Source organism: Carica papaya, chromosome 2 (assembly GCF_054855325.1).
Source record: "Carica papaya isolate Zhongbai chromosome 2, ASM5485532v1, whole genome shotgun sequence".
Classification (NCBI taxonomy): domain Eukaryota; kingdom Viridiplantae; phylum Streptophyta; class Magnoliopsida; order Brassicales; family Caricaceae; genus Carica; species Carica papaya.
The window spans coordinates 15,876,499-15,904,213 of NC_142310.1; the positions used below are offsets into that span (position 1 = coordinate 15,876,499).

General features: G+C 36.9%; 1 protein-coding gene and 1 long non-coding RNA gene across 2 annotated transcripts; both read left to right on the top strand.

The window, feature by feature from the left end:
- The first annotated feature begins 7,986 nt into the window (after positions 1 to 7,986).
- EMB2742 (CTP synthase family protein) lies at positions 7,987 to 15,445 on the top strand. Its single transcript, XM_088213403.1, has 22 exons — positions 7,987 to 8,416; positions 8,607 to 8,755; positions 9,413 to 9,492; positions 9,600 to 9,686; positions 9,779 to 9,829; positions 9,938 to 10,055; positions 10,144 to 10,200; positions 10,305 to 10,369; positions 10,520 to 10,603; positions 10,696 to 10,746; positions 10,835 to 10,897; positions 10,981 to 11,027; positions 11,207 to 11,276; positions 11,362 to 11,424; positions 12,078 to 12,167; positions 12,277 to 12,315; positions 12,428 to 12,655; positions 12,749 to 12,834; positions 13,736 to 13,784; positions 13,901 to 13,981; positions 14,089 to 14,182; positions 14,816 to 15,445. The coding sequence occupies exons 2-22, from the start codon at positions 8,638 to 8,640 to the stop codon at positions 15,007 to 15,009; spliced, it is 1,815 nt and encodes a 604-aa protein (XP_088069529.1). The 5' UTR covers positions 7,987 to 8,416; positions 8,607 to 8,637; the 3' UTR covers positions 15,010 to 15,445.
- Positions 15,446 to 24,898: 9,453 nt separating this feature from the next.
- Positions 24,899 to 27,407, top strand: LOC148268808 (uncharacterized). The gene is made up of 3 exons (XR_015816722.1): positions 24,899 to 25,961; positions 26,190 to 26,286; positions 27,254 to 27,407. It is a non-coding gene; the product is annotated as an uncharacterized LOC148268808 (long non-coding RNA).
- Positions 27,408 to 27,715: the final 308 nt, after the last annotated feature.

The following is a 27,715-nucleotide window of genomic DNA, read 5'->3' on the forward strand; positions in this document are numbered from 1 at the left end:
GTCCGAGACTTTCCAGACGTATTTCCGGATGAACTGCCCGGTCTACCAGGGGACAGAGAGGTCGAGTTCACCATAGACTTACAGCCAGGAACCCAACCCATCTCGGTAGCTCCTTACCGAATGAGCCGCATCGAGATGGAAGAGCTAAGGAAACAAATCACTGAGCTACAAAACAGTGGCTTCATTAGACACAGCATTTCCCCATGGGGTGCCGGGGTTACTTTTGCAAAGAAAGGAGATGAAACGTTGAGACTGTGTATTGATTATAGAAGGATAAACAAGGTAACAATTAAAAACAAGTACCCTCTCCCCCGGATCGATGACCTTTTCGCTCAGTTGCAGGGTGCACAGGTCTTTTCTAAAATAGATCTACGATCAGGTTACCATCAGGTGAAAGTGAGAGCTGAAGACATCCCCAAGACGGCATTCCGAACCAGGTACGGACACTATGAGTTCCTGGTTATGCCGTTTGGGCTAACCAACGCCCCGGCCATCTTTATGGATCTAATGAACAGAATCTTCAGAGAGTTTCTGGATAAATTTGTCATCGTGTTCATCGATGATATCTTAGTCTACTCAAAAAGTAGAGAAGAACATGCTCATCATCTTGCCCAAGTCCTCCAGGTACTCAAGGAAAAGAAGTTGTATGCAAAGTTGAGCAAGTGTGGATTTTGGCTCGAGCAAACCGCCTTCCTAGGACATGTTATATCGAAGGAAGGGGTGTCGGTGAACCCCGAAAAGGTTGAAGCGGTACTTGGTTGGGAAAGGCTGACAACAGTTAAGGAAATTCGCAGTTTCCTAGGGATGGCGGGTTATTACCGCCGGTTTGTCGAAGGGTTCTCCAATCTAGCGGCCCCTCTAACCCGACTCACAAAGAAGAATGCAAAGTTTGATTGGAATGAGAACTGCGAAAGGAGTTTTTTCGAATTGAAGAAGCGACTGACTACTGCACCCGTGCTGACTCTACCGAGTGGATCAGGAGGGTATACAGTTTATAGTGATGCCTCCTATCTGGGTCTGGGTTGTGTCCTGATGCAGCATGGAAAGGTTATAGCATATGGGTCTAGACAGCTAAAGAATCATGAGAAGAACTATCCTACCCATGACTTGGAGCTTGCCGCAATCATACACGCCTTGAAAATCTGGCGCCATTATTTGTATGGAGAGACCTTTCAGATCTACACCGATCATAAGAGCTTGAAGCACATCTTCACTCAGAAGGATCTCAACATGCGTCAGAGAATGTGGATGGAACTCCTCAAGGACTATGATTGCGACATCCTATACCATCCAGGTCAGGGCAACGTAGTAGCCGATGCCCTCAGTAGGAAGAGTGCAGGCACCCTAGCCCATCTGATGGTTTCGGAATGCAAGTCCATTGGGGCTACGCAGCAGGTTCGACTGCAAGATCTGAAGAGGGCCACATATTTGAGCCACCTAGCAGTCCAACCCGAGTTAATCCAAAGAATAAAGGAAGCCCAGTCAATCGACCCCGCCCTAGTAAACCGCAAGAAGGATGCAGAACAGGGAGTGAACTCAGAATTTCAGATCTCTGCCGACGGATTGATTCGTTTCAAGGATAGAATGTGTGTCCCAGACGACAATGAATTAAAAAAAGACATCATGACAGAGTCCCATAGTTCAAGGTTCGCCATGCATCCGGGAAGTACAAAAATGTACCAAACTATGCGACCCCGATTCTGGTGGAATGGGATGAAGAGAGATATAGCCGACTTTGTATCTAAGTGCTTGGTATGTCAGCAGGTCAAAGCAGAACATCAACGCCCAGGGGGGTTGCTTCAGCCTTTACCGATTCCAGAATGGAAGTGGGAACACATCACCATGGACTTCGTGTCGGGACTACCCAAGGCACGATCGGGACACGATGCCATATGGGTGATTGTTGACCGACTCACTAAGTCTTCCCACTTCCTGGCCATCAGAATGACTGATTCGTTGGACAAGTTGGCAAGAATGTATGTCCGGGAAATAGTCAGACTGCATGGGGTCCCAGTAACAGTGGTATCCGACAGGGATCCCAGATTCACTTCTCGGTTCTGGAATAGTTTCCAGCAAGCTATGGGAACAAAGCTGTCCCTTAGTACTGCCTTCCACCCCCAAACCGATGGACAATCAGAGAGGACAATCTGTACGCTGGAGGATATGCTCCGAGCTTGTGTCATTGACTCCGGAGGCCATTGGGACGACCATCTACCCCTGATAGAGTTTGCCTACAACAACAGTTACCAAGCAAGCATCGGCATGGCCCCATACGAGGCGCTATACGGGCGTCCGTGCAGGTCACCGATTTGTTGGGAGGAAGTGGGCGATAGAAGATTGTTTGGCCCGGATTTGGTGGAAGAAACCACGTCCAAGATAGTTAAGATCAAGAAGAACATCCAGACAGCTCAGAGTAGGCAGAAGAGCTATGCTGATACCCGGAGGAGAGACCTGGCCTTTGAGAAAGGTGACCGGGTGTTTCTTAAAGTCACCCCCTTCAAGGGAATTAGTAGGTTCGGCAGAAGGGGAAAATTAAACCCCAGATACATTGGACCCTTTGAAATCTTAGACAAGATTGGTACCACTGCCTACAGACTTGCACTGCCCCCTGAGCTCTCCCGGGTTCACAATGTGTTTCATGTATCTATGCTGCGCAAGTACAATCCGGACCCTTCTCATGTCGTGGCTCATGAACCGCTTTCACTCCGAGAGGACTTGTCGTATGAAGAAGTACCGGTCAGTATCACGGACCGAGAAAGCAGAATACTCCGTAACCGGGAAATATCATTTGTAAAAGTCTTGTGGCAGAACCACACGCCTAGGGAGGCGACTTGGGAGCTGGAATCAGAATTTAGGGCCCAATATCCTCATCTGTTTGATCAAGAGTAATGAGGCAAATTTGGGGACCAAATTTCTTTATGGGGGGGAGAGTTGTAGCACCCGGAAAGGAGGAAAAAAAAAATAAAAAAATAAAAAAAAAATAAATAAATAAATAAATTAAATAAAAAAGGGCCACGTCAGCAGCCACGTCAGCAGGCCCGGTCAGCAGTCCCGGCCAACCGGGGCCTGCCACGTGGCAAGACCGCGTCACTCCGAGGGGAGCCACGTTGGCGATCCGCGTGGGTGCGATCCGACGGCCCAGATCAATCGCGCGATCGGACGGCCCAGATTCAATCGCACGGACGGCCCAGATTCAATCAAAAATGAACGGCCCAGATTAAAACGAAATGAACGGCTGTGATCAAAAGGCAAGGGGTTATAAATAGAACCCCCACACCAGACCACAAACCCTAGCCACCCGCCGCTCGCCGGAGAAGACGAACCAGAGGCCGACCGCCGCCACCCGCCGCCGCACCGGAGAAATTTCCGACCGCCGATCGAGGTAAATTTCATACCCCCGACTCGTTTTTCTCCGCTGATTCCTCCTATGGCCAAATTGAGGCCGAAATCCCGGCCAAACGGCCGGAATACGCGGCAGAAACCCAGCGGCGCTGCCGCGCCCCTCTCGGTTTTTGCCTCCGACGAGGTCCTTCCCGGCCTCCGTTCGATGCAATTCTTATATCACCGTGATCACCATTCTTTCCTCTACAGGTTGACCGAAGCCGAATCACCAAAGCACGAACCTCGCCGGAGAGCCGCCGTACCCGAGAGCGCCGCCGCCGGTAAGCTCCGCTTTTCCGTGATTTTTGGCCCCCCCGAGGGCCCTAGGGTTGTTTTCTGACAAGGACCAATGCGAGTGTGGCCGAATTCGGCCAAAAACGGCCGAAAATAGCCAACCCGAGGCGTCTCGCCACCGCCAGCGGCGGTGCCGTCGCCGGAGCACGGCGGAGCCGCCGTGCCGGAGTTGCGATTTGGTCCGAAAGGGGCCCTGGGCCTAATTTGGAATTTTTTTGGAACACGTGCAGGTACTGTTAGTGTGTTTCAGTTCCCCGGGAAAAATTCAGGGAAAATTAGGGACGGCCTGCAGGCGCACTGTGAATCGTATTCGGATCCCGAAAACAAGTAAGGAACCCTCACCCTATTTCCTATCACGGTATTAAAGTTCAAAATGATAAAACAGTATTTCTTGAATTAACGCATGTGTGAAATTGCTTAAGGTTGCTAATGGAGCCCGAGTCTAGTGTGATTTATGATTTACTGTTATTTGGCCTGTTTTACAGCTTTAAATGCATTATGAGTTTTGATGTGTTCATTTTATAGTTTCGAGTGCATATATTACTGTTTTATTTATTTATGGGTTGAAAGACTGAAGAACTGATACTGTATGTTGTCTGTTTGGCATGAATTACGATTTGCTTCCTTAAATGTGAATTGATGATGCTTATTGAGGAAAAGGAAAATGAAAGATTGTGTAGACTGATAATTGGATTATGGGGTTAGCCTGACTAGATATCCTGGGAGTTGGTGGACGGACCGGGTCCGTAGGGAACCCTACCGGGATTGTGGTCTCACATGCCGGACGGGGTTGGAGATCTTATGGTTTTGGCGCCCATACCGGACGGGGTATGGGGACGGCCCGTTTCACCCTCATACCGGACGAGGTATTGAGGTTTATGGTTTTGGCGCCCATACCAGACGGGGTATGGGGACGGCCCGTTTCACCCTCACACCGGACGGGGTATTGAGGTTCAGGGTTTTGGCGCCCATACCGGACGGGGTATGGGGACGGCCCTGGAAACTGATTATGAATGTTAAAGGTTAACGGGTAGCGGAACCCCTATGGACCCCCATGGATACTAGTAGGCTGGTAAATGAGAAAAGGATATGTTGTATAATGATTGAATTACAAAAGGCGTGATAAGTGCTATGTTTTACAGCTTATATTATTCCATGTTTGTGATAATGTTATTGTTTTCTTATATTGTTTCATGAATTCCACCGAGGTAAGTGGATGGTAAAAGTTTTATCATAAATAAAAGGATTTGTTGCAAATCATGCTCCATTAGTCTTTTGTGTTTTCTACCCACCTTTACCTCCGTGACGGTGAGATATCGTGATGTTCTTACTGGGCTAGTGTAGCTCACTCCTTATTTAACCATTTCAGATCAGGAAGACATGGTTCCCGAGCCCGTTCCACAGGAGGATGACGAAGGGGATGCCTAGAGACTCTGTAGTCATACTCATAGTTTTATTTTCGAGTTTCTCTCTTAGTTAGTTTAATCTTTTATATTTTAAGTACGTTTTTGGTTTTTCGTGTAAGGGATGCTAACTGAAATTTTGATCTCGCTTCCGCATTTGATATATTTAGATACTCATTTCATTTTAATATTTCCGGGGCCGTTACATAAATATGAGTCTTCTTATGTTATTTTTGAAAAAACTTGTTACGAAAATACGAAATAAATGGTTTTCTTTATATTAAATGAATTTACATTAAATTAAGGGATCCATTAGTTATTTTTCTAATTTTTTTATCAATCTTCAATTTTTCGTATATGTGATTAGTGTGATATTCTTACTGGGATAATATAGTTCACAATTTTATTAACTATTTCATATCAAGAGGAGTAAGATCCAGATCCCGATCAATAAGAGAGTTGTGAGTAGTTCACCATCCGGACTCCCTTCAAGAGTTAGTGAATGTTGTCCTAGGATGTTTAGTTATTCACTTTTCGTTTATTTCTTTAATTTCCATTTGTTATTTTAGAAAATATATTCCCGTAACCCTATTGGGCATTCTAAATTATTGTATAAGGAATGTAAACTCTAACTCTATTATTTACTTCCATATTTAATTTACAAATTTATTTCCATTTAAGTTCCAAACTTTTACAATATCTAGGATAAATTCAGCATTATTAATGAAAAAATTAAGGATAGAAATTCGGCTCTGAATAAGAATTCGTCTTCCTTTGGGTTTGCTTCATCTTTTATGATTCTAACTCTTTTTAATTAATTAATTTTTGGAAGTAAAAAATCCTCTTAGACTCTAGAATGTCAATCCGACTCTAGCATCCATGTTGCTGTAATTCCTACTCCTAAAAGGACTATTGAAAGATAAAATTATATTCTTTATGCTCAATTCTCGTGAGTTCCCCCCTCCTGCTCGTATCATAAATACGAACCCAAGTAAGTATATATACAAAATCTAGATCCAACCCGAATAAACTTACACCCGATGTAAATTTATTAATTTTATATTCTTCTTAATCCAATTAGTTGTGTTTTTTTGTGAAGCTTGAGCCGAAGTTTATATATACAAATTATACAAACCAAATTAAGATATATATATATTTGTAACTAAACTGAAAAATATTATATATTTTAAATTAAAATAAAAAATATTATATATACACTAAATTAAAATATATAATGCATGTATTTTTAAAACAAAAATATATTATGTATATAATTGGGTTGAATTTGGACAAATTTGCCCTTCTAAATTGATCTCGACTTAATGACAATTCAACTTAAAATCAACTTGACTTGACTTTTTTTTTCTTTTAAGTTGAAATAGATCACATGAGTTAATTATCATTTATTTTTTTCATCTTTATATACTTTAAAAAGAACAAAAATAGAAACAAGAGAGGTCACTTGTGGTTAATTTAGGAAAGAAAAGTATAAGCTGCATATAAGTAATTTTGGGCACAAGATAATTAAAAACTATAATGATAGAATGAATAGTTGAAGTGTACAATCTATAGACATATAAAATTGATACATGGGCTGTTAGTATTAGGTTTAACATTTTTATAAATTAATTTTTTTAGATGAGGTGAGAAATAAGAATTCTAAATCAAGTTGTCAATTTTATAATAAAATTAAAATTATTATGTCACATGAATTAAATATTTTATTTTAATATATTTAATTTTTTTATAAAAAAAATTTAGTGAGTAATAGAATTAAAACATTCTTCATATTCATATGACAGTTTAATAGATGAACTTCGTTATATAATATTAATTAAATTGTTACTAAGAAGGTAGAAATCAAGTCTTAAAATATGTTAATAACATGAGGTTTTGGATAAACAACAATCTTTAATAATAAATATTTAATTAATAAATTTATAGAATTGATAATATAAACAAAAAAAAAAAAAGATATTTTACAAATGTGATGTAAACTAAGTAAAGGGATAATATAAAGTAAAACGAAAAGAAAAGAGCAAGTTTTCAACAAGGTCTTTCGTCTCCACAACTTGTTCGGCCAATTTCATGTTTTGTTTTTTGTTTTTATTATAAAACATGCACTGTATTTTAATTTTAATTATTAGTTTCATCTTACCATATTTAGTCTAAGCTAAGTTAGGATGATTACTGCAATATTATAATTCAATTTTTAAAAATATTATTTATGTTTAATTTAAATTTAAAAACTAGATTATAATTAAAAAAAAAAAAAACTAAATGTAACATAATTCATAATTTATTAATAAATTATCACAAAATAAATTGAAGGCCAGTTATTCTCAAAATTGTATTTGTATATCTTGTACAAATATATAGTCTTTTTTTAATAATACGTAGAAGAAAATAATAAAGTAGCTTAATGTAGTTTTTAAAAATAAAAATAAAAATAAAAATTTAGGCAAATAATTTTCACTATGGTTTGGAACTTTTCATTTAAGATTACACCGCCTTAAATTTGTATATATAATTTTGCCGTATGTTTTATATATATATATATATAAATCTTTATTTGTCCTGTGTGAATTAATGAACCGTATCTCTGATTCAAAGCTCAAAATCTTTTTATTGAAATACCAATAGAATCAAGATTATTTTTTTTTATATGCCCTCTCTCACCATATTTTTAATTTTTTAATTTATGAACAGTTCTTTCATTAAATATTTATAATTTATGAAGAGTTTATTTATGTATTTTTTTTATAAAAAAATTATAAACTCAAATTACCACCTCACTAACTCATTGTCAGAATGATAGAAGCCCTAAATTGAAGCAGTAAAAGCCTGGGATGGGGGAAAATAATAATAATAATTATTATAATTATTTAAGGGGCGTCAAAATAGTAAATAAAGCAAAAGGGTGAAAGTGAAAGAAAGAGGGGAAGAAGAACAAAGGCTTCTTCTCTCATCATCTGCTTCACCCGCCGCCTTCAAAACAAAGCAAAGGGAGGACTGGGAGGGAGAAGAATCTCTTCATCTTCTTAAATTTTCTTCTTCTTTCTCTTCAGTCTTCTTCCGTTTTCCTTATAACTTCCTATTTGATTTCATATTCAGATATTAATCATCTCTCTCACATTCACATTCACATTCACATTCACATTCACATTTTTGTTTGGACTGCCTTCAACGCAAAAGTGAACAAGAAAAATCTTTGTTCCTACTAATTATAGGCTTAAATTCCTTTTTACATACAAAAAAGTTAGAGAGCAGAGCAGAGGTTGAGCCAGAGGAGGCTGCAAAGCTAGAAAGCTTTGTAAACACCGTCGTTTTTCAACGAGGTGGCGTTCTCATTCTATCTCTTTCTTTTTCCTTTTTTTTTTTTTTTTTCTTTTTTGCTTCTTATGATATCTATGTCTCTGTGCATGTTCACTTCTCGTCCTTCGGTTTTATCAGAGCAAAGTCTCTGTGTGTTGCTTATATAACCATTTGCTACTGCTATATAAAGTATTCTTTCTGCTTTATTATCAGATTAATAGATAACAGCTCGAAGACAGAAACCATGAAGTATGTATTGGTCACTGGAGGTGTAGTTAGTGGACTGGGCAAAGGAGTCACGGCCAGTAGTATTGGCCTTCTCCTTAAAGCTTGTGGCCTTCGCGTTACTTCCATTAAGATTGGTATTCTTTTTTGTTGTTTATTTATTTATTTATCTATTTGCCTCTGTCACAGAATCCCGTGTGTTTTGCCTTTTTTGTTGCATGTAAATTTCAGTGTTTTGTTTGTGATCCAACTTTAGTAGGGTAGACCTGCATTGTTAAGGTGACCGTACCGTCTGTACTAAGTTAACACCCCATCTTTTTGCTCATCTCTTTCTGCATGTTTGTATCTCTATCTGTATGGTCTACTCTACCTAAAACTTCTTAGACTAGTAGCAGTTGTTTTTGCTGTTTCTGCCTTCAAATCAGTAACCTTTGTCTTTTGTCTGTTTTTGTTTTGTCTTTCTTTCTTTTCTCTTTTCTAAATGGGCATGGCTGCGGTCTGATCAAGTAAGTTTGTGTTTAATTAAACCAGTTATTACATGCTACGGAAATGGTTCCAATTTTTGTTGAGCTCAACTCTCTTCAATGGGATTAAACATACTTATGCGTACGCAGTTGACTGCTTTTACTTGTCCATTCCTAGTTTGATGAGGTTTTAGTTCTATTGCCAATTCCATGTACAATAAACATGTTACTTTATTTGGTGTTATCCCTTTTTCTTTAAAATTGCTTTTGTTAGCTTGAAGTTCCTGCTTTCTGACAATCTTATCTTTCTGGTGTGTGCAATATTTGCAGATCCATATCTGAACACAGATGCTGGAACAATGTCTCCCTTTGAGCATGGGGAGGTTTTTGTCTTAGATGATGGTGGAGAGGTACGAGCTTTTTAGTGCTTTCTCTACTGCCAATACTGTGCTTTTAGGCTTGGCCCATGGCATACATAATAGTAACGAAGTATGACCTTGCTTACCTTTTTCTTCAGGTGGACCTTGACCTTGGAAACTATGAGCGGTTTCTAGACATCAAGTTGACCCGTGACAATAATATAACAACTGGAAAGATATATCAGGTTGGCTTACTATTTTCTTTCCAAATTTCAGAAACTTGCAGGTCATGTTCTTCTACTGTTAATTATGTATTTTCGTCTTTGAATGTTGGCAGTCTGTTATTGACAAGGAGAGAAAGGGAGATTATCTAGGAAAAACAGTGCAGGTTTGTTTGTTTGTTTGTTTTTTCCCCCTAATGTTGTGCTCTTCTTGTTCAAAGCATTTATCAGTGTAGTATGGCAGAGATTTTGATTTATAACTTTTGCCTCTTTAGGTAGTTCCACACATTACAGATGCCATTCAAGAGTGGATAGAGCATGTGGCAGAGATCCCAGTAGATGGTAAAGAAGGACCTGCTGATGTTTGTGTTATTGAATTGGGTGGAACCATAGGTACATCTGGCACTTTCACCTGACTTTCATGTTTGCTAAAGTAGTGTCTTTTTCTCGGTTGGCTTAGAAATACCTTCTCTTCTTGCAGGTGACATTGAGTCTATGCCATTTATTGAGGCCCTTGGCCAATTCTCATACCGTGTTGGTAAGACGCGTGTGCCTCAGTTGTTATTTATTGGCCAACAAAATCAATTTACTTTCATGTGTTCAGGTAGACTGATATTTTTCTATAAATGTTATTTGTTCCAGGACCTGGCAATTTTTGCTTGGTTCATGTCAGCCTTGTGCCTGTTCTTAATGTTGTTGGTGAACAGGTATATCTAGAGTCCAGACATTTTTATATGTTGAAGCATTATTATGTTCACATGCTAGGTTCAAGTATGACAAAATTTATCTTGTTAATTTATTATGTGCAATTACTCTTGCGATTTACTTATGGCTGGGGTTGAATTTGCAAAATGCAGAAGACAAAGCCTACCCAGCATAGTGTTAGAGGGCTTAGGGGGCTTGGTTTGACGCCAAATATTCTAGCTTGTCGGAGTACAAAGGTGAACAGCTGGTCCTTTTTTGTCCATCTTATGTTTCTTCAAACTGTATGCAACAGAATTTTACTTGGCTTTCCTAACCCTTCTTTCATCAGGCACTAGATGAAAATGTCAAAGGAAAGCTCTCCCAATTTTGCCATGTGCCGGTATTGCTTTATAAGTTACTTTGACGTTTTATTTTGAGCAGCTTTTCATCCATCAATAACTTATCTCTTACAATTTTCTTATTTGCAGGCAGAGAACATTGTCACTCTATATGATGTTCCAAACATTTGGCATGTTCCTTTACTACTAAGAGTGAGTTGTTTTTTCCTGAAGCATCTTGAGCTGTCTTGTTTCTATGTTCATCTGAATATTGTTTTTCACCTCATGCTAAATAGGATCAGAAGGCGCATGAAGCAATCTTGAAAGGACTGAATCTTCTAGGGTTTGTCTCACGAACTCATTCTCCATTTGCTGTATTGTTCCTCATACTTCCTTTTCTGCATGGCTTTTCATGATCTCTCTCCTCTTTTAGATTTTGATGGTGTCATCTTCTTAATGCCCTAGCATGCAGGATCTATTATTGTTTGTATTGCACTCTAATAATATTTACTTGATATGCAGTGTTGCCAAGAAACCTGATTTAACAGAGTGGACTGCTAGGACCAAAGTTTGTGACATGCTGCAAGATTCTGTGAGTTGCTTTGCGCTATATGAACTATAATTGCTCTTCTATGTATTGTGAATTTGAATACAAATGAAAGTTTGTTGCTCTACAGGTTAAAATTGCAATGGTTGGAAAATACACTGGCCTTTCAGATTCTTACCTCTCTGTCCTAAAGGTGAATTATAATAGTTGTTTCCTTTTTTCCGTGCTCTTGTGATATATTTATTTAATGATGTAATTCTCTCGCTTTCTAATTATGTTTTATTTAAATATTTCATTAACTGGAAATGATGGATAATGGTTATGCATTCCTGATGTAACCACTTCTGCATTCTCCTGAGATTTTATTGATAACATGGTATATTTAGCTCAGATCCGTACACGCATTCTAAACTTCTGTCCCTTTTTTGTAAATGGGCGGGCATCACTTTTGGTGCCAATACTAATACATACTAAATACTTTTTATTTTTTATTTATAAAAAAGCTTCTGACCCTTTTAACATGTCAATTCTGTGTCTAGTCAATTAAAATACTTTTTTGGCTTGTGCTTTTTCCTTGTTGTCATTAATTGGAGGGGGGGGGGGTGTTGGTGTAATTATCCAACTAGAACAAAGAGTTTTGGTGGAATGTTCTCTCTCTCGTTTTCAGGAAAAAAGTAAAAACAATATAACTATGCTGTAATAATTGAGGCCAGAATTAGCTATTGGAAAAAATATAAAGAAAAGATACACCATAAAAATAAGTCTAGTTTCAGTCTACTTTCTTTTTAAGTTGGCTTCACATATCTTCCTGGTTGTTCAAATCTTAAGGCTTTTACATCATGACAGGCTCTTTTGCATGCTTCTGTTGCTTGCCGCCGGAAGCTCATTATAGAGTGGGTTGCAGCAGGTGATCTTGAAGATAGTACTGCAAAAGGGGCAAGTATTGTTTCTAAATTTTTCTACTGAAAGAAATTAAGGAAACAATCAAACAGGTTATTCTAATTTATTGAGTTTACAATAATTAAATTTCATTTCCTTGTTGCAGGAGCCTGGTATTTATAAAGCTGCATGGGATGTTCTGAAGGTGATTAGTACACAGTTTTGCCTTGATTAAAATTGAGTCAGTTTTCTGTTTCTATTTAGATCTAGCAGGCTGTAATTTCATTGTAACTTGTTTTAATAATATCCGGTTCCAGGGTGCTGATGGCATTTTAGTCCCAGGAGGATTTGGTGATAGAGGAGTTCAAGGAAAAATTCTTGCAACAAAGTATGCTCGTGAAAATAATATTCCATTCCTGGGGATTTGCCTGGGTATGCAAATTGCTGTGATAGAGTTTGCCCGGTCTGTTCTTGGTTTATGTGATGCAAACAGTACAGAGTTTGATCCAGAAACTCTGAATCCATGTGTCATATTTATGCCTGAGGTATTGAATACTAGATTAGTGTTTTCTGGTTGGACTTCATTGTCCACTTCCATTATTTGAACTGTTGAACATACATTTTATTCTACTTGGTAGGGGTCAAAAACTCACATGGGAGGAACCATGCGTTTGGGATCGAGGAGAACATACTTCAAGGTTGCAGAATGCAGATCTTCAAAGCTGTATGGAGATGTCATTCCTTTAAGCTTATATTTATGTACATTTATGTGTGCACCTCTAACACCCACGTGCACACCCGCATATGTATTGACATACTTGTTTTTTTGTTGGATAATAAGTGTCTGTTTGGTCCGGTCTCTGCTTTTCTTTTGTTTGTCAAAAAGCATAAGCCTAGCCAAACAATAAGAAACAGAAGTGCGTTTAGGGAAAAACTGAAGTTATTTTTGGTTTTGAGAAATCATTTGTGTCATAGGAGTTAACAATATTTTTGGTAAATATATTTTTTAACCTTATATCTTATTAATCTACTAATTTAATATTTCTAAAATGAAAATATGATATTGATTTATTGATGACTTTATATTATTACAAATTATTTAATTTTTATATTAAAATTAAATAATGATACACTAAAAATTAAATAAGATAATTAAATTCAAACAATATTTTAAAATAATTTAAATTATTCTAATAACTTTTTTTTGGATGAAGTTAATAATTTTAGATAATTATAATAAATTGTTTCTTAATTACTACGCAATATTTTATCTTTCAATGTTTATCCTTAGTTTTGTAACATAATTAAGTAAACATACTACATTTTATGCTGAAAGCATTTTTTTCTACAGCAAATTTTATTAACCATATATTGCTTTCACCATAGAGCTGCTTTATTGAAAGTTATTTTCATATAGAACTCATAACAGCTTACAACACAAACCAGTCTGGCCAAACAAACTCTAGGTCATTAAATTTCTTCTTGGTAAATTTTCATTTTCGATTGGGCATTGATGATTATCCCTTGAAATGGGTTTAGATGTGTGTACGACTGTAACGTAGATATTTATATTTAGAACATGTTCTCATCAAATAGACATTGATGATATCTGGATGATTGTTTAGGTATGGCAATGCTAGCTTTGTAGATGAGCGGCATCGGCACAGATATGAGGTAATTTTGTAATGAGTCAACTTGTGCTTGTGGAGGTTCTATGAAAGCCTGCATAAAATGGAGAATATTATACTCCTTTACTTTCGAGATTTCTGAAAGAATAATTAATCTTTCAGGTTAATCCTGATATGATATCAAAGTTCGAAAGTGCTGGACTATCATTTGTTGGAAGAGATGAAACTGGTTGCCGTATGGAGGTAGGTATTATTAACTTGGATTTTCATTCAGTCTAGAAAAGTCTGGAAGAGTTTTCACCATTTTAATTTGTTTGGTTATGAACATCTATTTGTTTATTGAACCACAGATTGTTGAACTGCCTAGTCATCCTTACTTCATTGGTGTTCAGTTTCATCCTGAATTCAAGTCCAGGCCTGGAAAACCTTCCGCACTTTTCTTAGGTATTCACTTATCTAGAATTGCATAGAATCTTATTCATGTTTTCATCACTAGTATGTCATGCACATCTGATTATGTGATATCATACTAGTGGTCCTTATTTTATTCATGACTTAATAGTACACCTGTACAATCCATGGATTTTATTTGAAATATAATTAATTTCATTAAATATAGATATTTAATTATGAAATAGTGATTGTTTGATTCCATAATTTCTGATATGCTAGAAAAGTGGTGCTTGTTTATGAATAATCAACAATTTTAGTTAATAAATTTTTAATTTAATAATGGCACTTATTTAATTCAACTACTATAGAAATTTTAATATTATATATATAATATGCTAGCTTATGTTTCAATTCTTTAAAATGTTAGTTTTTTGTTTCATATCATATCTAGCCTTTGTATCTTCTTCCTTCCTAACACTTTTTTAAATCAGTCCGAAAACATTGTTGGGGCTTGTGTGCATGGGGTAAAAAAATGTCTTGCCATTATATTCAGGAGAGATACTCTTGTTTAAATTAACTCATTAATAATCAGTAACGTTTTGCTTATTTCCTAATGAATTTCTATCATTATGTAGAATAGTATCTGGAAGATCAAATCTAATTTAATTTTTGTTGGGTATACAGGGCTTATAGCAGCGGCATCGGGGCAGCTGGATTCTTTAGTAGTGAGGGGTTGCCATGTGAACAAGTCATTAACAAATGGGACAAGTTATGGAAAAATAACACCTAAGACCCACCAAAATGGAAACTTGCTCAAGTGTTCGAGTGGAACTCTGAATTGCGTGTATAGCAATGGTAATGGTGTGCACCATCATTGACAATGCCTGGTGATTACTGGAGTTGAGTTACGGTACCAACGTTGACTGAGTGGTGATTACTGGAGTTGTCCAGTTATGGACCTACCGAAGAAGAAGTGATTTTTCTGATGCGCTTCAGGGTAGTTTTATCTGTTTGTACAGCTGAGTATGGATAGATGTCATAGCCGGCAGGAGAAGAGACTTGTCTTCGGGATGCTGGCTTTGGCAGTGATTTAAGATTACAGAGTCTGGTTGAGGATTTTGGTGGTTTAGTTTGGTCGAGAAGTGTTCATCTTGTTGCGGTAGAAAAGAAATACTGAAAACACAATGGGCTATAATTTAGAGGAACTTATCTGTGTTAAGTGCAGTTGGATGATGAGTTGAAAGGATATTGAGATTTTGTAAGATTTTTAACACGCTTTCTTTTCATAAGATTTTCCTCCATCATTACAATTTCTCTCCGGACTTTCTTCGTACTCAAGTGAGGTTTTTCCTTTTAGGGTTACTTTGCAATTTGATATCATAATAACTGTAGGCAATGACTGGTCAAAATATATTGATATGAAATTTGAGTATGAATTTTGTTAACTTCGATGTGAAATTTCTGTAAAGACAATCAGATTTGGAGTTCTCTTTTTATTTATTTATTTTAAAAATTCTTGTGTTTGTAATTTGATATGACATTCCCCATAAGTTAAAACTAATTTGTAATGTAGAATTACACACTCTTTTCTTTTCTTTTTTTGTTTTTGGTTTAAAGTTTTAAGTTTTATTTGGATGATGATTTAATAATAATAGTACAATTTTTTTGTATTTGTTTATATTTTAAAACACATAATATATATTTTTTGTGGTTGAGTTATAGTTTTTAAAATTATATTTACTAATTTATCTTTCATTTTATCATTTTTCTTCTTTTAACATATTTAAGGATTATTCTTCTTCTTCTTTTAAACCCAACGCAGAGCCGTACACCACAAACATCTTCATTTTTGGCTTCTCTTGTTCAATTTTATTGTGTCTATATATATTTATATATTTAATTATATGTATCATATTATATATATACATAAATTTATATATTTATATATGTATTTATATATTTAATTATATATATTTTATATATAAACATATATTTATATATTTAATTAAATTTATGTACTTATATTTTTAATGATATATATGTATATAATTTATTTAATCATTTCAATTTTATTGTATTTATATATATTTAATTATTTATATAATAATTTATATATTTAATTATATATAAATACATGTTTATAATATTTTAATTATAAATATATATATGTCGTATTTCAATTATATATATGTATATATTTAACTAAATATATTTATATATTTCTATATTTAATACTATATATATTTTTAAATATTTTTTCTTTTTATTTTTTATTTATTACTATATAAAATAAAGTAGGAATAAAATATATAATTTGTTCAAACATATAATCATAACATACTGTTAATTCAAACAAAAATAGTTGTCACTATCAAACATAAATAGACCATCATCCAAACATAATTAAATTTGAATATTAGTGAATCTTGCAAGTACTAAATCGTACCCAACATTAATTAACCATTATACAATTCATTTAATCAGGCCTTTAGTTTTTAAGAAGTGTTCCATCTCCGCTGTAGAACACATTGTTTTTAAAGAACCAGTTTTCTGTTTAAATATTTTAAATTTACTTTTTTTTTGAAATATTTATTAAATTTGGTCTATCATTATATTATATTAATGATTAATCCATTAATTAAGCTTTAAATTAATGTAGTAATCCATAATAGATATGTTGATTTGAAGTCCATCACTAAGATAGGTTTAACTAATTACAATAAGAGCTCAAGTATTTTGATGGAAAGGTTTGAGGTTTGTGATTTCCAGTTACAGAATACATTTTTTACCTGAAAAGAGCATAAAAGAGAGCTTAGATTTCTTGAATAATAAAAAATATAAAAAAGATACTATTAAAGATATAATATTGAGAATACTATTGAGATTATTTCAGAAGCGTGTGTGTCATTTTAGACATACTCAAAACTTCAAGAAAGTATTATTGAAACTAGTCTTACAATCTTGTGGTTTCTTTTATTATGAGATTTTAATAAAGGAAACAAAGAAAAAACAGAGACAATGTGATATCCTAGATGTAAAGATCCAGAACTTAAAGTGAAATAAATTCATAAATTTAATGCAGAAACGATTAATAGAGTTAAGGTTTACGTTTCTTACATAATAATTTTGAATGTCCAATAGGATTACGAGAATGTTCATTCTAAAAAATAAAAGAAATTAAAGAAATAAAACAAAAAGCGAATAACTAAACATTATAGGACAACCTTTACTAGCACTTGAAGGGAGTCTGGATAGTGAACTACTCACAACTCTCTTGTTGATCAGGATCTAGATCTTGATTCTCTTAATTTGAAAAAATTAATAAAAGAATGAACTACACTAGTCCAGTAAGAATATCACGCTAATCATAGATATAGAAAACTGAAGATTGGTAAAAATCATAAAACAACTAATGAAACACTTAATTTGAGTAAATTCATTTAATATAAAGAAAACTATTTATTTCGAACTTATCGTAACGAGTTTTTCAAAATAACGTATAAAGACTCATATCCATATCATTTTTCACTTTCACACATAAGAGAACAAGAAATAATAACTTTCATTCCTTACCTACTTACTGATACCCCTAGAGGTCCATAGGGGTATCCCCCCTACTCGTGAACGCAATAACTAATTTTAACAATTAACCGGCCGTCCCCATACCTTGTCCAGTAATGGGCGCCAAACATTCCATTGTCTCGATATCCCGTCTGGTATGAGGGTGAATCATATCTCCTAAATATTTTCAGTAAGGGACTTTCTAGCCCTATCTTACTGAAGTAATGTTTACAGTAGGGTTTTCTATGTATCGGGCCCATCTACCTTTTCCTTGGGAACCTAGTAAGTCTTTCACATAAAGATTCTCATAGTAAACAACTAACAAACTCATATCTATATCTCATATCACATTCACATATCATTTAAACTATATTTATGCTGATGGTATTTAAACAAAATAACTAAATAAGTTGATAAAACCATTGAACTATAATTTAAGAACATGTGCTATACGAAAATCAAGCAAGTGAGACGGTATAAAAAAATAGATAAGAATCAAGATAATTGTGATTAAATTAGTTCTATCTCCACTAGTAACCTATAATTAGTTTTAGAAATTTCTAATTTTCACAAAAATACAAAATTTTACATCGTTAAGCCTCAATTTACCATAATGCAGAATAGGATGAGGGATCCTTACCTGGATCAGCGTTTTGAGATGTCGAGTTATCTACTACGCCTCCTAACGGTTACCAGGTTCCCTAAACTTTTTATGTGGAATTCAAAATACTCGTCACATACTTTAAAATACCACAAAAATCCAAAATCGATGTCCAAAACTCATTTTTTCAGCTAATTTTGGGATTCCGGCACAGTGGCGTTGCTGTGCTCTGGCGCTAACTCCACCGTCCACGGTAGCAGTTCACCTTGGCTTAGCCAGTTTTGTCCGATTTTGGCCGTATCCCTGCAGAAAAATATGTTAGGGGTATCAATTAGTCAAAAAATTACAAAAAACTAAACCTATCGGCGGGGGACCTTTGGGCGTGGCAGCTCTGCCGGTGCTCCTTCGTGATTGAGATTCTTTCTTTGGCTATCCTGCACAGAAAAGGGCGGTGAATACAATAATAAAAAAATCACGTAAAACGCAAATCGAAAAGGGGCTCATCGGAGGGATTTTGGAATTTTAGCCACGGCGACTCTCTGAGCTTTACTCGCAATTTCTGGCTTACCTATCATTCCTCTTGCTCAGATTTGGCAACAATGGTACACGAAATCGAATTCTGAGTGAGTAGAGAGAATTTTTACCTTTTTTTAGCAGTTGGTAGTGGCTTCGGTGTGGCGGCGGTAGGCGGTCGGCCTCCTTCTCTAGCGTCTATTTCTTCTTCTCCGGCGGGGGCTGGCAGCTAGAGTTTAAGTTCCTGTGTGATGCGAAGTATTTATAACCATTCTGCGTTGATTTGGACCATCCATCACGATCGATCTTGTCCGTCCGATTGCGCCTAAGGAAGAAACAAATATGGACCGTTCATCGCGATTAATCTCGACCGTTCGATTACGCCTAAGAAAGAAATAGATTAAGGCCGTCCATGCGTGGGGATCGATCCTGGGCCATCCGATCGCGGGGCACACGAATCACTAGCGTGGCCTCTCGCGTGACACCGAAGTCAGTGTGCCTTGCCGCACAGTGCGCTCTGGTTCATCGAAGCTTCTGACTAGGCGGTCCTACGTGGTCGAACTTTATCTATTTGTACTTTGACCCCCTGTTTCTATTTTTTCTTTCAAAAATACCCTAAAATCCTAAGTTTTTAATCTACTTTTTTCAAAATTATTTTCAATCTCGTCCCTAATTCATTTTTTCTCAAAATTTTACTTAAATAAAAATAAAATAAATTAATTAAATATTTTAAATTAAAAATTAAAGAGAAAAAATTTTATCTCGGGGAATTTTTTCTGGCCCGGGTATTACACAAGATGCTAATTAAGGTAAATGGGTGTCAGATACAGATTCAAAATAACGAATGCAGGATAAAAGTTTATACAGCGGAACAATTAATACAAATTATAATGACCCCAGAAATATTCAAAGGAAATAAAAGATAATTAAAGTGCGGAAGTATAATAAATGTTCAAGGTTTACATTCCTTACACAAATAACTTAAAAGTACCAAACAGTGTTACGAAATTCACCATTTTGAAAGAAATACAAGAAATAAGAAAATAAACAGAAAATAATGAAATCTACCATCTACTCGTAATCCTCTTGCAGATCGGGTTCTGAAACTTGGTCCTCTTGATCTGAAATGGTTAAATAAGGGATGAGCTACACTAGCCCAGTAAGGATATCACACTATATCACTGATACAGAAGTAAATGTTGGTATAAAATAAAAAACGACTAATGGAGTACTAAATTTAGCAAATTTATTTATCAATCATAAAAATTATTTACCGTTCACTTACCATAATGAGATTTATAAAAATAATCTATACAGACAATAATATTATACAAATTATGATTTCATGTATAATCAATAATCATAGCACATATTATAAATTTATATCCATCATCAATTAATCAAATAATAACTGTCACTTTTTTTACCAGCCTGCTGGTATCTATGGGAGTTCATAGGGATATTCCTGCTACACGTGAACCCTTTCATTTAACATTCTCAATTACGGGCCGTCCCCATACCCCGTCCGGTATGAGGGTAAAGCGAGCCATCCTCATACCCCGTATAGTATGAACGCCAAATTATCAAGTCTCCATACCCTGTTCGGTATGAGACAACGTTCACGGTAGGGTTCCCTATGTCCTCGGTCTATCCACCATATCTTAGGATATCCAGTAAGGCTACCGTTTCATTTATTAATTTCATCACACAATTTTTATCATTTAACCTTTATTTTTTTCGATTCAGCATTAAACACATAAAATAAACCACACATGCATTCAAAGTCATAAAATCAATTAATAAGGTACTAACATGCATTTGAATTGTAAAACAATCAATAAAACAACAGTAGAGAATTTTCGGTTCTTGCTTCGTTAGCACTCCGTGATTAATTATGCACATTTTCTAAATTCACACAAATATTGTATTATTATTTATTTAGACTTCAATTCTATGATAGGAAATAGGGTGAGAGATCTTTACTCAATTTGATACCCAAAAAACTAAGCTGCTCGACTGCGCCTATGGGCGATTCCTAGGTTCCCTGAATTTTTCTTCGAAAATTAAAACACGCTAATAATACCTATAAATGTTCTAAATAAACCCAAAATCCATCCCAGGGCCCACTTGGCAAATTTTAAAATTTTGACACGGTGGCTACGCCGTGCTTCGACGATGGCGCCGCCGCCCGCGGCTGCAGGCTGCCTCGGATCGGCTATTTTTAGCCATTCTCGATAAAATTCACTAATTCTTCATCGATTCCTGTGAGAAAATATGTTAAAGGGCATTGGTTGTCGAAAAAACACAAAAAATCGAAACTCAATAGCGGCAGGGCTCTCCGGTGCGGCGGTTCCTCTAGCTCACATTGCGGTTGGGTGTCTTGCTCTAATCAACCTATAGAGAAGGAAACGGTGATCACAACGGTGGAAAAATCACGCAGAATGGGAATTGGGAAGGGTCTCATCAGAGGTATTTTGTAGAATTTCCTGCGACGGTGTTGCCGGGCTTTGCCAACGTTTTTCAGCCAATCGGCCGGTCCTTTTGCTCTGATTTAGCCATGGGTGTGTTTAAAATTGAATTTCGAGCAAAATATTTTTTTTTACCTTTTTTGGCGGTCAGAAAGAGCTTTGGTATGGCGACGGGTGATGGCGGTCGCCTTCCCAGCAGCTGGGTCTTCTTCTCTGGCAAGAGGGTTTGGTAGCTAGGGTTAGGATTTGGTGCGAATGAGGGTTATTTTGTATTCTTCCACTTTTGATATGGACCGTATATCGCATTTGATTTGAACCGTCCGATTGTGATTAAATAGGGAGTGAATCTGGACAGTTCATCGCGATCCAATCTGGGCTGTCTATCACGATCTAATCTGGACCATCCGGTCGCGTTCAAATCTGACCATCTGATCACATTTGGGGACGGAAGGCATCTGGGCTATCCGTGCACGCGAGAATGGATCTGAGCCGTTCGATCGCGGGCACGCGAATCGCCAGCGTGGCCTCCCGCATGGCACCGCGTCAGTGTCCGCTGCCACGCGGCGCGTCTTGATTCATCGAGCCTACTGGCAAGACGTCTTACGTTATGAAACTTCTCTAAATTGCATTTTGACATCTGGTTTTCCATTTTTCTTTTAAAAATACTCGCAGAACCCAAATTTTCATCATTTTTTCTCAAAATTATTTTCAATTTAATCCTTAATCAATTTTATTTCAATTTTTTAATCTAAATAAATAAAGAAAATTGAAAAAATTATTTTATTATATTTATAATAAAATCCTAAATTACAAAAAAAACTAATTTAGGGTGTTACACAAATCTCTTACAAATATGTATGAGTTCCAATTAGATACATATAACTGAGACCTAGAGTGGCTACAAAATATAAAAAAACAAAATACAAAAGAATGTTACTTCTTTCACTATGCTATTGGACTAATCAAAGTGCGGAAACAATCATGCACTCAAATTTTGTGGATCCACGGGATCCTCATAGACTTTCAAGGGCAAGTCAGTCTGTGGTTCCTCATTTTCTTCCTCATTTGGGAAGGGATGGGGAATAGAAAGAGTGAGTTTCATATGCTCAGTAAGAAAAATAATATTAAATTAATATCGTAAGATTTTAAAGGTGAATTATTTAACTTAAGCTTACCATTTGGCCACCTCGTACGCTGATCTTATATTATAAAAATAATTTATTAATTAAGAAAACAATACATTAATATGAACAATCATATATACATCATGCCAGATAATATAAAAAATTAAATAAATAATAAAATGTTCATATTTTCGTATCATGCTTCGTGAAGTCATTACAACTTCCATCACTGAAGGCAAATACAAATTTTCAACTACTCAAATGGAATGACCATATCAGATACAAATACGACAATTTGTACCAGCCCATTTCCGGCTTGCCAAACCATGGTACGATCTACGACCATGGACGTACCAACCATAGTGGCCCCATCAGATATCTATAGTTACAGCAATACTTAGCCAAGTGTGACTCCTAATAGATATTTGCGTTACCACTCTCTTCAGAGAGTATGCCGTCATCCGCTGGGAGCGGTCCTCTTACATCTTTCCAGACTAGATGGGGGAGGGGGAAACAGATACCTCGAAGGGCTAAGGGAACATATATCCCTTATAGATAAAAAGTCTAATGAGATACGTGATTCAATATGCATGTCAATACAGATATATATTTCGGATAATTCATGTTTCATTCCATTTTTCTATTTTTTTTTCTTTTTGTTCTTTATTTTTACCAGGCAATAATACCTATTTCATATTATATTATTACATGTAACTCATCAAGTGGCTATAATTCACATAACATGCTTGAAAACAAGAATAATTTGATTTATCTGAACTATAAACGCAAAGACATACAAGTAGGCAAAATCACAATCATCATGTTTAATAATTTTATTTTATCTAAAAATATCTCTTAAGATGTCGAAAAAAATACTAACTTTTTTATCAAAACCTTGATGTTTTTTCCTTCACCATTCCTCTTTTCTTTTCCTCATTCTCTCAAGAGATTATTCTCTCTCTCTCTCCTTTTTTCTCTCTAAGTCTATAAAAATGAAAGAATGGAAGTGCGGGAAAGAATGGAGAGGGAAGATCTATTTATACAACTTTAGAACCATCATATTTGTGCCAAGCGAAAAAATCCAATGAAGAGAGAGGAGAAAAAGATGTTCGGTACGAAAAATGAGGGATGAGAGCCTCCTCCACCAAGGCGATGGTGCGCTGCACGAGGCGATGACGCACCACAAGAGGCGATAGCGAGAATACGTCTTGTTTATCTTGACGAAATGGGCAGAATGGCTATCTCAATGCCAAAAATATTCACAATGTTCAGTTTCTTATCGATGGCTTCCCTTGCATTACCGGGCATGAGTGGGTTTGTTGCAGAATTGATAGTTTTTTTTTGGAATAATTACCAATCAGAAATATTTTTTAATGGCAAAAATACTAATTACTTTTGTAATGGCAATTGGAATGATATTAAGGTGCACTGTACAAGGCGGCAGTGCCCCGGCCGACGTGCTGCAGGCTAGCCTGCAGGCGTATAGGTCTTTTATCGCGTGCACAGGCCTACTGCACGTAGTTCTCACGCGCGCAGGGCATATCCATGCAAGCTTGCTGTGCAGACGGTGCGCTCAGTATGCAACACCTGTCCGCGCGCAGGACCTGTCCCCACGTCGTGCGTGCAGATGGGACGTGTTGTGTGTGTGTGGATGGGATGTGTGTGCTGTGCGCACGTCCGACATTTGCTATGCGCGTGTGCGCGCGCACACAGTGCGCGACATCCGCACAGGCGGCTCTGCTTCCCCATGGGAGTTTTCCCGCAGGATTTCTTCCTATTCAAACTCCCGCGAGATTTCTTCATGTTTCGCCGTTTTTCTAATTTTTCTCAGTTTTTTCTAAAAATAAAAAGTAAATAAAATTATACAAATTAAATAATAAAAATAAAAATAAAAATAAAATAAAATTAAATAAAGACAAAATAATTAAAAATCAACCAGATTTACGAATTACGATAAATAATATGTAGTGTAATTTAAGTGAGTTTAATGTGCCCAAAGACCCGAACAATTAGGGTTTTCCAAATTAATTAAACACAACGATGGGCGAGGTGTTACAGACAGTATTTATAATTCAAACTAGTTGTATTGCTTGACTGATTTTATGTCTTTTAGATAAAAAATTGTGAAGTGAGCTCAAAGTTTAGGGAACTTTTTTAGGAAACTGATTCAAAATATATGAGAATTTAAAACCAAAATTTTTAGGAAATTGAGTCAAAGTAGATGAAAATTTATTGTGAGAGCCATGTGAGAAATGTTAGGAGAGTTCAGGGAGAAGACAATTTAAAATATCTACCAGCGGAAAGGCTTTAAGAGATACGAGAGGAGGATATAGGTATAGGAGGAAAAAAGAGATTCCACAAATAGAGAAAAGAGCTAATATCTATTTCCCTTAAAAAGATAGACCCACATACAGAGAGGATTCACCTAGTCAGAAAATTTGTGAAGTCAATGTTAAGTTGTGATGTTATCATAGAAAGTGAGAAACAACAAAAGGAACCATTTTAGGTTCAAAAGATATGCCACACATGGGGAAGTAACTGTGGCTATTAGGGATGCTCATGGTGTAGATTTTAATGGAGAAAGATTATTAGCCAAAGTGACGAATAAATGGAACTGGGAACGAGAAGAAAAAAGGATAGACATAGAGAAAGGCGGTGTGAGGATAAAAAAGAATTAGTCATAAAAGAGGTCATGGAGGAATCATAGCAACTCATACTACAGAATGGAAGGTAAAACATGTGATGCAGTTTTAAAAGAAGTATGGCATGGGGTGTAACGCCCAGAATGTGGGCATTTTTGTAATTTCCTCATTAATTATTTATCCAGCCAAAAAAAAAAAAAAAAAAGAGCGTGGTGGCGCAGAGAACGGAAGAAGAAGGAAGCAAAGACGTGCACGTCGCGAGCAGGAAGAGATGGGTTTTCGTGATTTTTGGAGAATCTTCAGTGCGAGGATGCTGATCTAAACAGTTTCGCTCCACTATAAGCAGCGTAGTGGCGCAGAAAACGGGAGAAGAAGAAGGAAGGAAGGACGTGCACGTCGCGAGCGGGAAGAGATGGGTTTTCGTGATTTTTGGAGAATCTTCAGTGCGGGGATGCTGATCTAAACAGCTTCGCTCCACTATAAAGAACGAAACTCGAAAACAGAGAAAGGAGGAATCCTTGAGGCCAAAGGGGCGTAGAGAGAGAGAGGAGGCCGAGAAGAGAGAGAGAGCTCATCTTCTCCATGGACTCTTCGCAAAATACTTAGAAAAATCCCCTCAAATTGTTCTTCTCATTCTTTATTTTCCTTCTACTCGCAGAACCAATTACTGGCCTATACTTATTGACATAAACACAAATATCACCCATCTCTGTATTTTCTTCAGCGCGACTCCAAGCAGCTCAGGCCATCTCTGTCACAGAAGAAGCTCTCTCTCTGCTGTCCTTAATTTCCGAGCGGCAATCATATACATTGCAGCTTATCATCACCGAGACCCAACCTTCATTGCACAATTGATCGGAGCCAAATCACCAAAGCACGAACCTCACCGGAGAGCCGTCGCACCCGAGAGCACCGCCGCCGGTAAGCTTCGGTTTTCCGTAATTTTTTTGGCTCCTCGAGGGCCCTAGGGTTGTCTTATCGTAGGAAACGATGCAAGTGTGGCCGAATTCGGCCAGAAATGGCCGAAAACGGCCAACCCGAGGCGAATCACCGCCACCGGAGCACGGGGGAGCCGCCGTGCCGGAATTGCGATATTGGCCAAAAAGGAGCCCTGGGCCTAATTTGGGATTTTTTTTGGAACACGTGCAGGTACCAGTAGTGCGTTTCAGTTCCCCGAGGAAAATTCAGAGAAAATTAGGGACAGCCTGCAAGCGCACTGTGAAGCCGTGTTCGGACCCCGAAACGAGTAAGGACCCCTCACCCTATTTCCTATCACGGTTTTAAAGTTCAATAAACGATAAAACGGTATTTCATGAATCAATGAATGTGTGAAATTGCTTAAGGTCGCTAATGGAGCCCGAGTCTAGTGTGTTTGTCGGTTAACTGTTATTTGGCCTGTTTTACAGTTTTAAAAGCAGCATGAGGTTCGATGTTTTCATTTTATAGTTTCATGTGCATATTTTACTGTTTTATTGATTATGGATTGAATGACCGGGATATTGATGCTGTATGTTGTCTGTTTGGCATAAATTATCGTTTTGCTTGTTTGTACGTGATTAATAATGCTGACTGAGGGAAAAGGAGAATGAAAGATTATGTAAATGGGAATTGTATAATGTGGTCAGCCTGACTAGATATCCTGGGAGATGGTGGACGGACCGGGTCCGTAGGGAACCCTACCGGGATTGTGGTCTCCCATACCGGACGGGGTATGGAGATCTTATGTGTTTGGCGCCCATACTGGACGGGGTATGGGGACGGTCCGTTTCATCCTCATACCGGATGGGGTAATGAGGTCTATGGTTTGGCGCCCATACCGGACGGGGTATGGGGACGGCCCTGGAATATGATTTCAAGTGTTAAGGATTAACGGGTAGCGGGACCCCTATGGATCCCCATGGATACTAGTGGGCTGGTGAATTAGGAAAATATGTTGTTAACGATTGAATTACGAAAAGTGTGATAGGTATTATGTTATACAGTTCATATATATGTTTTCATGATGATAATGATGTTATTGTTTTCGTATATTGTCTTATGAATTTCACCGGGTAAGTGAATGGTAAAGGTTTTATTATCGATAAAAGGATTTGTTGTAAATTATGCTCCATTGGTCTTTTCGTGTTTTCTACCCACCTTTACCTCCGTGACGGTGAGATATCGTGATGTCTTTACTGGGCTAGTGTAGCTCATTCCTTATTTAATCATTTCAGATCAAGAGGACATCGTTCCCGAGCCGGTTCCGCAGGCGGACGACGAAGGGGACGCCTAAAGACTCCATAGTTACATTCGTAGTTTTTACTTTCAAGTTTCTCCTTTAGGTAGTTTAATCTTCTATATTTTGTGAGCACGTTTTGGTTTCAGTGTAAGGGATGTTATTCAAATTTTGACTTCGCTTCCGCATTGGATATTTATAATGTAAATTCCATTATGAATTTCCGGGGTTGTTACATGGGGCAACTAACAGGATAGAATAATGAAGAAGCTTTTCGCAAGAAAAATAGTGAAACTAGAGTATGAAATTATAGGAGAGGAGGCCGGGTGGCTGAGAAGATGAGTAGTGGTACTTGTTAATAAATGGAATGATATCAGCAAGGTGAGAAAAGATATTATAATTAATGATAAGGAAGTAATAGATGTAAAGGCATAGAGATAGAGTATGGTTATGGCTATCT